This window comes from Podarcis tiliguerta (genome assembly GCF_965153285.1).
Source record: "Podarcis tiliguerta genome assembly, chromosome: 12".
Taxonomy (NCBI): Eukaryota; Metazoa; Chordata; class Lepidosauria; order Squamata; family Lacertidae; genus Podarcis; species Podarcis tiliguerta.
The window spans coordinates 26,542,050-26,553,324 of record NC_139545.1 but is presented as its reverse complement, the minus strand read 5'-3'; the positions used below and the strand labels follow the sequence as shown (position 1 = coordinate 26,553,324).

General features: G+C 49.8%; 1 protein-coding gene across 3 annotated transcripts; it reads right to left on the bottom strand.

Moving 5' to 3' along the window:
• Positions 1-947: 947 nt before the first annotated feature.
• On the bottom strand, positions 948-8,001 carry SP8 (Sp8 transcription factor). 3 transcript variants are annotated; one of them, XM_083406994.1, is made up of 2 exons: positions 5,779-8,001; positions 948-5,158 (listed from the first exon to the last, which is right to left on the bottom strand). In XM_083406994.1, exon 2 carries the CDS (start codon positions 5,123-5,125, stop codon positions 3,716-3,718), a length of 1,410 nt encoding a protein of 469 aa, XP_083263120.1. In that variant the 5' UTR covers positions 5,126-5,158; positions 5,779-8,001; the 3' UTR covers positions 948-3,715. The 3 variants fall into 3 exon arrangements, with proteins under 3 accessions (XP_083263120.1, XP_083263119.1, XP_083263118.1); XM_083406993.1 differs by having other exon boundaries at positions 6,290-8,001; XM_083406992.1 differs by having other exon boundaries at positions 948-8,001.
• Between the last annotated feature and the right edge of the window lie 3,274 nt (positions 8,002-11,275).

Here is an 11,275-nt window from a genome sequence, read left to right as displayed (position 1 = left end):
TGATCGGGTTGTTCGTTCCAAGGAGATACTTGTCTCTTTTTCTTAGAGTGGCGAAGATCGGGATGCTAGGACCGCTCTCATGACAGCCTTAGACAATAGCCAAGAGAGCTAGATCAACAGTTAGCGAGTGCTCCTTCTGGACTTAAAGCTTCATGCTGATCAAGCACAAGGGCTCTTTGGGAAAAGGAAGCCTCCCATTGTCAGAGCAGTTAATTGTTCACTTGCAGCCCCGGGAAGAATTTCCTTCCCAACGCTCCGATCCTAAGCTTCTTTACACGGAAAGTGGGTTCTGCTGGACTCGGATCCAGATGCCAGTCAGCAAAGCCCAGGGTCGGAGTATTTAACGATATAGTATCACTTCCTTTGCACAAATTGCAGAACTTTGCATTAAAAAAAAAGACAGACAGAAAGACACTCTTCACTCTGCCCTTGCTTTCGTTTTCCAGTAAAAGGAAACACAAGACGTGCCTGTATGTGTATACACATATAAACACAGAGCTAGCCACTTAAATGCCTTCACAATATTTTCCAAATCGTGCCCCCCCCCCCATCAGATCTGGTGATGAGCAACAGAGGTTAATACAATCTGGATGTATTTCACAAATGAGTACATTCTTAAAGTATAATTTGAATACCAAAGTGCTCATTCATCAGCACTTATTATTCACAGCAATTGTTATATTTTCCCTCCTTGACACAACATCCGCAAGATTTCCGACACCCCTGACTAAACAGTCCTACTTAGAAGTAAACTCGGTTGCTGTCAATAGGACTTCTTTCCCTGATGTCTACTTTCAATGAGGTCTCCATGGAAATGTTAACCAACCAGGTTAGAGAGTATATATGCTTTCAAGGGGGATATCAGTCAGAAGAGGGAATTCGAAGATGAATTTGAAGATGCCATCTTTTTATCTTTAGAAAGAAATTAACTAACCTAACAACAATTATTTTATCTGGTGTTTATTAATTCCATTTAAAATCTTACAGATAAAAATCAATTACATTTCATGCATTTAAAATGCAAATTTAAAGTGTTCCAGCGAAAGGCTTTTTTCCATTTCAATGTGAAATATCCAAACTTATTTCAACATTACAATGAGACTATTTGTTTGCAGGGTTTGCAAACTTCAAAGTAGCATCAGGAGTGTTTTAGTAACATTCACCATTATTATTTTCAGGAAATACACATAGGCCATCATTAGTCAGTTTCACTTGGACAGTTTATTTAATACATGGGTCTGGGTGCGCCCACTGTTTTGAAATATAGGAGAACTCTCACTTAAACTATACCTGAACTGCCAGCAAATGCAAATAAGTACATGCTCCATTAAATTAAATGTCATTCAACATTTATCAAATATTGTTTGCTTAATTACAGTCTTACGCCTATCTAAATTAATATTCAAGCAAAAACTATATCCTGAAGTGCAATTTGCTGCACACTTCAAGGGACAAGTTAAAAATGCAGTTAATTAGGACTGCAACAATAATGCTTTAATATTTTCTTGTGACCAAAAAGAGGAGGGGGGAAGAAGGGGGGGGAAGCTCAAGTGTACTTTAATATATTTTCAAATATTTACTGGAAGTAATATACAAGAAAAATACTATACAAAATCGTCTCCTGGACAACTGCATCTCACACCGATACACTGGTGGAGTTATATTTGTTAGCTATTTTACGATTCCGTTGTACAAACCATTAGGTTTAGAATTATTTTACAAATATTTGTCCCTATGACCCCCCTCTTTTTTGGCATTCAAACTACAGGCTCGCTGAAAAGCAAGGGTACTTTTTAAATTATTTAAATCAGAAAAAATAATGCTACAAATAATAATTTTAATCCTAGGTGCATCTAGAGCACTGCATGAATATAGATGCTGAAACTCTGAAATCAGAGGGCTATCACGCTGGTACATTTTTTTAAAGACGGGAGAAACTTTTAAGAAAATGAAGTTACTGAAAATTAGGCTATATCTCTATCTTTTAAGAGAAAAATCATCAGAAGAGATCTGAAGTCAAACACATTTCGAATTATGGGCACTATCCAGCCACAATTAAGCAATTTAAAGTCATTTGATTTCAATAGAATAGAATTATTCTTGAGTTTAGCCACTGAAACCAACTGGACATTAAATTTGTCTGGATTATACTCAAGGTTTCCAAGAACAAATGTAAATGTTTGTGTCCAAAAGTGTTGGATTTGCCAGAGTAATTACACTTTCTCCAAGAAGCATTTTTTTAAAAGAAAAAAAGACTAAGCATGATTTAGGCTGTGATCAATTAAGGCAGAGAACTTAGATTTATAGCCCAATCCATAATTCACTTAAATTAGTGGGGTTTACACTGATACAGTCCAATTGAACCAAATGAATGCAGCCCAACCCTATGCATGTTTTCTTCAGAAGTAAGATCCACTGTGCTCAATGGATATTACTCCCATAAGCATGCATAGGATTGTAGCTTAAGGCAACTTAATTCAGTTTTACTTACTTCTGTGTAAACATATATGGGGTTGAGCTGTAAAGTTTAAATCCTAAGGACACCAAGAAGATCCTTGGACATAACCTCTTACTGACGCAGAAGTCACTTATTTCAGAGCAATTGTTTTAGAATTGGATGCCAGCGAAATCTGCTGAAATTCAGGAATTTTCCTTTGGCTGTAAATCTCACGGGCTTCAAAGGGGATATCACTCAAAACACTCCTTTACTTGGAAGAAAGTTTAATTGACTCCCATTGAGTGTAACGCCCCACCCCACCCCCTCAGGTAGGGATCACAGACTAAAATGCCTTGGACTAGCCTCCGAAGCAGTTTACTTGGAAATGTTGTAAAGTAAGTACCCACTTCATTCCAGTTCGGAATACTCTGGCGTAAGTGATTTGCGAATGGGGCTGGTTAGTGATCACACCTACATGCACACTCACATATCCACAAACACACACACACAAATGCTTCAGGCTTCACCCTTTTACTCCAGAGTAATCCCACCAACTTCAACGGGCAGCATTCTAGCGGGCTGGCGACTGCAGTTCAATGCAAAGTTGAAGAGAAGTTTAGGAGTGGTCCGAAATAATAAGGTTTTTCTTTTTAATTTAAAAAAAGCTTCCCATAATATATATATATATATATTTAATTCAAAGTGCTTTCAGCGGGAGATCTTGGCTGCTTTTTGTTTTGTTTCCTGATAAGAGACTCTAATTCTCAATCAATAGGTTGTTGGCTCTGTAGTTTGTCCAGATCGTGATCCCACGCCCTCCCTCCGTCCCGCAGGTTGGAGACTCCCCCCCCCCCCATAAAACCTCTTCCCCTTGGAGCGTGGAAGTCAGTGGGGAGGGGGGGCTGCCTCTCTGGAGCAGCTGCTTGGGAGACCCCCAAAAACCCCGCGAGAAAGTTCCTCCTCCTTCTCCTCTCGCCCGCGCGCGGCTCAGGCGGCGTAGCTGCGAGGGCGGCCGGGGGCCGGAGCTTGCGGGGCAAGGCAGCCCAGTGAGGGGTCCGTGCGGGGGATCAATGCGCGGCGCTACTTACATGTCCAGAGAGATTCCCCGCGTGTTTTTTGTTTTTGTTTTTAACCCCCTGACCAGAGTCGCTGAGACAGGCGCGAGGTTTCCCCTCAGGCGGCTGGGCGGGAAAACAAAAAGGCGGGAGGAGAAGGAAGGAAAACCACACACACACGAAAAGGAGTCCCCTCGGGGCCTTGCCTCGGGGCCTGCCGCTTTCACTCCAGGCCGTTCCGGTGGCCGGGCTCGGAGGCCTGCAGCAGCTCCGGGGAGTGGCAGGGCGGGCTGCCGGGGGCGCTGTGCTCGCTGTCGGTGTCGCTGCCTTTCTTGCCGCCTCCCGAGCCGCCGCCTCCGCCGCCGCCGCCTCCTCCCGCGCCGCCTCCGCTGTGGGTCTTGACGTGCTTGCTGAGGTGGTCGCTGCGCATGAAGCGCTTGTTGCAGACCGGGCAGGCGAAGCGCTTCTCGCCCGTGTGCGTGCGCAGGTGGCGCTGCAGCTCGTCCGAGCGCGTGAAGCGCTTGCCGCAGAAGAGCCAGTTGCACACGAAGGGCCTCTCGCCCGTGTGCCAGCGCAGGTGCGCCTTGAGGTGCGACGTCTTGCCGTACACCTTGCCGCAGCCGGGGATGTGGCAGCTGTGCAGGCCTTTCCTCCTCAGGCTGGCGCCGGCGGGGCCTAGCCGCTCGGCCTCCTGGCAGTTGGGGCAGTCGCAAGTGGCGCGGCCCGAGTAGCGGCGCGCCGAGGAGCGCGGGGAGCCGCCTAGCGGCGCGGAGGGGCCCGCGCCCAGCATGGAGCCTCCCGCGCCCGCCGTCAGGGGCGACGGCGACGGCTCCGGGTACGAGCCCGGCAGCACGGGCTTAAATCCGTCCATGAGGTGCTGCCCGGCGGGGCTGAGGAGGTGCGTCGAGGCCGCGCCGCTGCTGAAGGCCGAGTGGCCCGCCAGGCCCGAGTAATCCGAGTTGTAGGCGCCCAGAGGGGAGTGCAGGGAGCCGGCGGGGAGCCCCGCGGCGGCCGGGTGGACCCCGTTGGGGTTCTGCACGTCGAGCCAGCCGGCGCCCACGTCCCACCAGCTGGAGGCGCCCGCGTCGCCCGGGTGCGAAGGCTTGAACCACGACTCGTACGGGTGCGCCATGCCCACGCGCGGGTAGATGCCCTGCAAGCCGTCCACCGACGTGTGCACCTTGGAGATGAAGACCGGCTGGTGCGCGTCCTGCGCCCCTCCGCCGCCGCCGCTGCCTCCCCCTCCGCCGCCGCCGCCCCCCGACGGCCCGGGCGCCTGGAAGACGGAGTAGTCGTTGGCGAAGGGCGAGCCGGCTGCCGCCGCGGCGCCGCTGGACGTGAGCGAGAAGGCGCTGGATCCCGGCGACCCGCCGCAGCTGAACGAGTCCGAGACGAGCGCGGCTGCCGCCGCCGCTGCTGCGGCCGCCGCCGCCGCGTGAGCCGAAGAGCCGTTTCGGGCCGAGGCTGAGACGCCGACGCCGGCCAGGCTGGAGCCCACGACGTTGCAGCTGCCCGACGACGACGACGAGCGTTTCCACGGGTGGAAGCCTTTGGCGAAGGGCGACGCGCTGTCCGACAGCGCCGACGGCGAGGGGCTGGGGCTGCCGATCTTGTTGCAGGTGGCGGCGAGCATGGCCAGCGGAGTGGAGCCCAGGCGCGGTTCTTCCTGCAGCGAGAAGGGAGAGAGGCCCGCAGGGAAGCGCGCGTCAGAATCGCCCGGGAGAGAGACCTCACGGCCAGGGTAGCCCCCCGCGCTGCTCGGCTTGCCCGCCGATGGGGAGACGGGGGCGGCCAGGAGCCAGCCGCGCTCGAGGAGCTGCTGCCGGACGCCTCCTCGAGGCTCCCCGGAGGACATTTAAGCTCCCGTCTCCCCGCTCAAAAACCCCCGGAGAGGCATGCTTTGAAAGAAAGCCGACGGCTTCTGGGCATGAAGCTGAAAACGCATCCCCGAGGCGAGCCGAGGAGCAGGAACGGAGGCTAAAGCCCCGTCCAGATACATCACGGGCTCCTACTGGCGACGGGGAGATGCTTGGCCAACCCCGGAGCCCCAATCCAGAGTCGCTCGGTTTCCAAAGAGTCTACTCCAGGATTTAGCCAAAACGATCCGGATTCAGATCTCTTTCCCCACCCAGCTGTCTGTAAACTTTTTAAAGGGGGTTCTTTTTCCCACGGCAGTTTCCTCCCCTCAAACTCCAGCAAAAAACAACAACCCAAGAACGACCCGCCGCCACCTTTCCTGTTCACCCACAGCTAGGAATTAGATTGAGAGGAAAAGGTTTCACATACCTGCAGGAAATGACGGGCTCAGTGAAATGTTAAAGGAGGGGGAAAACAACAACAACAGGCTGTCGCAATTTTTTTTAAAAAAAGGAAGGGATAAAAACCTCGCAGGGAAAGAGGAGACCGAGCGAGGCAGCTGCTTTTTCCCTCGGAGCAGATAATAAAGGGAGGGAGAGGGAGAGAGGCCAGTTCTCCGGGGATACAGGAATAGCTCAGCCCAAGCTCTGGACGTGGTTCCTACTAATGCCCTTAAAACCTTTGCCTGCACGCTGACAAAAAAACAAAAAAAAAGTGACTGCCCTCTTTCTTCCTCCCCCTCCCCTTTTTCCGCTTTCTTTTCTCTCGAACTCACTTGGACTTAGAGAAAGGCAAAAGAGGGGGAAAAAATAAAAGCCTCAATAGGAGAGACTGATAGCCCCCGGTCAAGAGAGGCGCTACTTTAACCCTTCTCCAATCGCCAATAAAAAGGACCCAATTAAAACAGCAAAGGGGGGGGGGAGAAAATCCTCAGACTCACCCCTAGAAGTGAAGTTGCCATCCCACAAAGTGCCCTCCTCTCAGAGGATCTTTTTTATATTGATAAATCAGAGGCAGTGTTTTTTTTTAAGAGGTGTGCAATACAATGATCAGTTCCGCCCATTCCACCACAATTGTAGCTCCCTCGCCGGCTTTGAAGTGCCGCTGAGCCCGCGCCAGCCAATCCGCGCCGCTGACAGCCGCTCCGAGACGTGGCCGCGTGAGGTCATCATCGGCCCCGCCAAGCGCCTTCCGCCGCCGCCGCCGCTGCAACGAGGCGAGGAGCTCCTTTCCGGGAAGAAAGGCGCGCAAGCAGCCGCAGAGAAACAGAGAGAGAAGCTGCCGGCGGCAAGGATGCAGGCGAACGCCAGGGAGGGCGGCGAATGCACAGGCGCGCCTCTCCAAAGCGCGCACTTCCTTCCAAAGTGCAACTCTCCACGCACCAGTCTCCCTCTTCTTTAAGCGTCGCTCAGTTCATTGCTTGGGGGAGAGCATATTAAACCCCCCTCCCCTGGGGTTTCTCTCCCCCCACCACCACTACCACTTTAGGAAGGCATACATAAATCTGACAGCGCGCGCGCGCTCTAGGAGTTGTGGCTTTAATTTAAAGTGGATTGCTTTAGACTTCCACCAGCAGCCCGCTCCCTTGCCATTCTCCGGATAAGTCATTTGGGTGGTTCGGAAAACCCCGGTTTGGATGGAGGGAGGAACATTCCTTTCCATCCACCCACCGCCGCCCAGCACCTTCTGGTTATGTAAAGGAAGAGTGTTGTGTAAAACTGCAAAGAGCTGCAGATGTGGTTGAGAAGCCTGCGATAGGATTGCCCTCCGTTCCCCTCTCCAAAGGGCGGATTAAATCTATTTCAACCCCATACTCTTGCGCCTTCTTTTTTTATATTATTTTTCTTTATTTGCTTTGGGCGCGAGCGTTCCTCTTCTCTCTTTTGTTGCAAATTTGGGGTGGGGCGGGGAAGCCCTCTGGTCTGCTGCTGGAGCGGTTGGCGAAGCGCCTCAGGTGTTGCGCGCAATCGTCTTGCGCATAGGGTTGTTGTTTTGCCTTCGGTACAACCATTATTAATTTAGGCAGAAGGGAAAGCACCAGCCGAGTTAAAACGTGCATTGGCGCTTCGCCCTGTCCCAATATTGATTTCAAGGTAGGAGAGGTTAATGCCAATATTAGTAAAGAGAACCGGGTTGTTTTGACTTGAGGATGTGTTTGCCTTGGACGTCCCCGCGTCCTTAGATCAGCTTTGTAGCCGAGATCCCTAACATCGGTGTAAGACCAATGTGGCAAATTCTCTTTTTTTCCTCCCCAAAGGCTGGGTGGGGGGTGATGGACACCCCTTTCTAACGCCCTATGCTTATTGACTGTACATCATATCTATTGATTAAGGGGTAACGCGCATTATCATACTTCGAAGTAAGGAGTGAAGTAAATTAATGAACTGCTTTCTTTCTCTGAAGGCTGATGGTTACCATAAATGTCGTGTTTCTCTCCGCGAGCTGCTCTGAATGATTTTAGCCTGTTGAGAAGGCGTGACAGGCCAGCCCAGGAGGAGGAAGGGGTGGGGGAAGGAGGGAACTCCGTTTAACAAATAAAAAAGAATTAACTTCATTGCTTTGGTCTCCTTCTGTAATGATATTCATTTTAAAGACCTAATGCACACTTGTTTAAATTTCGGATTTAAACTGAATCAATCCTATCCTTGACCCCCCCCCCTCACCACAAAAGGGGGGGCGAGTGCATGTGAAAGAAAACGCGTTTTACGGGAGAGCCCCTCACGTATGAATGAATGGCGATTAGCTTTATCTGTTGCCTTTATCCACTGTGAACCAGAAGTGTAACTATTAAGACATATTGGCAGATTCCACCCCCTCCTGAACAAGCAGGCAATACCTTTCCCTCGAAAAAGCAGAGGGTTAGAAGCGCTTGGCGTAAAACGACGGTTTTGCGTTGCCTCTCCACAGCTTTGGAAACGACAACAAAATTAATTACAGAGCAGAAACTCGTTAGGGGAAGAGGACCAGTGAAAAACTCCTTTTCTTCTCTGATTTTCTTTATGTCTTGGGGATATTTATTCTGACGGAAATGGTTATTTATTTCCAGATGGCTTTAAACATGTTGCTTAGGTAGATGTCTTTTCTTATTTTACTTTTTTATTTACTTACTTTCTGATTTACGGTCGGAAAACTATGAGGCGGCATATGCCCAGGTTGGCAAGGATTTGCAAAGGGTGTCGGTGGAACTATTCCAAACATACAGTCGGGAGCTAGAATTTTTTTTTGGGGGGGGGGGGAGCAAAACTCCACCGTATCCTGGTTCTTTTTGACACCTCCCAAAAAAGTTAGAGAAAGCAAGCACTCCTGAACTTGGGGGGGGGGTCGATTTTTATCCACTTTTGACCCTCACCCGGTTAACATCTGGCCTTCCCCCTCGTATGTAAATCGCTTGCTAGCTCCCGGAGCTTGAGGTTTTTATATCGGCCAGCTCACACCTTAGACGGTTGCAGTTCTTATATGAAGAAAGCGTTCAGGTATCTGGAAGGGCCGGCAACTGGGGAAGCTATTCCCTCCGCCCTTTCCCCCGCGTGCACCCACAGAAATTAATAAAAACTCGCCACCCACCCACCCCGTGATGCGCAGGGTTTAGAGAGATGCGGTGCGTTTTTTCTTGCAAACCTGTAGCATCCACCACTCTGGGTTAAAGTGACGACCTATTAGCATTCTGTATGCATCTGCAGCATAAATTTCATTTGAATTTCAAATTTAATAAACCAGGAGGTTTTTAATCATCCCTGGTTTTATTTGTTTGATATTAACATGCTTATTGACCGGGTCTGTTGACCAGTTTGATCATTACAGGACAGCAAAAAGTTAATTAAAACGACCACAGCTCCTTAATCATATCATCTGTCTCATCCGTGTCGCTCCCTTTATTACAGTCTATGATGGATAGTCTCCCAGATTAATTTCTCTGTTTCTTCGATTTGGACAACAGCTTTGGGGACCTAATTTACATCCTGGGAACAACTTGCACAAGTCTGCCCTCGCCCTGAGCCTCCTAGCGCGGCTAAGAGAGCCATTAGGAATCCCACCGCTTGAGACGGAGCTGGATCGGGGGTGGGGGCGGTTTAGCCGAAACCCTCCCCAAAACAAAAGCTTTCTTCCTAGCGGGGCCCTGGCGATCAGGAGATAAATAAAGCAAGAGATACGACGAGGGCCTGTAGGCAGCGAAGAAGAGGAGGTGGGAGTGATGTTGTGCGTGTGTGTTTCGATTTGATCAAATGTAAAGTGGGTGAAACCTGGTCACTTGGCCGAATCGATTCTTGTCAGCGGCCCATCCGCAAAAACCGAGGAGTGTTTTTTCCAAGTGCCACGATCCTTGAGTGACCCTTGCTTTTACGCAGAGGCGTAAATGGCGCAGAGGCGCCAGGATCTCTCGGCAGTGGATCCCCACAGCATGTTTACCTGAGAGCAAGGCCCGCCAAGCTTAGCACGCGCACCGTAAAGCCAAGGAACCCGTGTTTTCAAGGTGGTTTGTGGAGTTCACACGTGGTCTTTTAATGCGTGAACGGAAAGGGGAAACAGATTTTTTTAAGTAAGAAGGCTGGGAGGGGCGGGGAGAAGATGTCAAAAGTGTGCCAGCTCCTTAGACAGAAGGCACTGAGGTTTGCCAAGCCGATCGTTGCACGGCTGTTGGTGAAGAAGACCTACTGTTGTTGTTTTAAGGAGTCCCATTGAGTGAAATGCTCTTTCCCCACCCTTACACACAACTCACCTCAGCGGCAGTTCCTGTTGGTGTTAAGTACGTACGGTGAACGGGAAAACGTATATTAGAGTCTCCGGGGATTATGGTCCAAGTTTGTCCATCTGATGAGAAAATATGGATATTTTTGTTTGTTTAAAATTGCAGGTTCAACCTTCTCTCTCTCTCTCTCTCTCTCTCTCTCTCTCACACACACACACACAACCACCACCACCATACTGGGTGTTTGCTGTTGTAACATGGAAGAAGGCATTTTGTTTTTTTTAAAAAAATGGGATTGAGTAACGAGCCAGTAAAATGGAAAGTATCAACAAACACCCCAACAGCTAAGAGAATAGTCACTTTGTCGCGATAAGGCAACGGAGCAAGGTGTGTGTGTGGACACCCAAACTGGTGACTGGTCGTGTTATTACTTTTGCCATTCATCACTTAAAAAAAAAATAATCTGGAAAAGCAAGCACGTCGATTTCACCTGGCTCACTTGCTTACAATTTCTCCCATTGAATCGATGGGACCCGCAGCAACGACAAAAGGTGCTTAACTTTGGCTAGATGGAAAAGCTCTTGCTTAATTGTCATCTCCAACTTTCCATTTTCTGCGGAATTTGTTCAGTACCCAATTAGCTAAAGCGCTTTTGCCTAATTGCACATCATACGTGGTCTAAATGCAGCCCAATTCGTGGTTATAGGGGTGCAACGCTGAACGCCCCCCCCAACCCACACCATACTGATTTTAAAAAGAGGTGCGCTCATTTCCTGCGCGCACAGCAGCGGTCTTCTCCCTGTCCAAAAATGCTGCACATTTTCGCACCCTTCCTTAGGCTTTCCTTTTCAATATCTCGGGATCACGTCTTCTTCGCCCGGTTTAATTTCAGCTGGGTTGGCTGTTGCTCGACCTCTTGGACGAACACAAGGGAGGAATGTTGGTGGGCGGGGCGGGGGACAAGAGGGTCACTAACAGAGGAGGTGATGGCCTTTAAAAAAACTGATTGCACTTCTTTAAAAGAAGAAAGAAAGAAGTAGGCACTTTTTGCGCCTTTGAAGCAAGTGCAAGGATTGGTTTGGTTCACTTTTCTTAGGGACAAAGTGTGACTGCCCAGGGACCCTCAAACTTTGCCGCAGCCCTCGCTCTGAAATGGTGCCGACGCGACTGTAGAAGAGAATCCACGTGAAACACGAGGGGGAGAGAGGTCCACGCTGCTGCGTACACACGTGTGTGTCC

Bases quoted from the DNA above. Each gene is read 5' to 3' on its own strand.
- SP8 (XM_083406992.1), bottom strand. From the start codon at position 5,347: ATGTCCTCCGGGGAGCCTCGAGGAGGCGTCCGGCAGCAGCTCCTCGAG.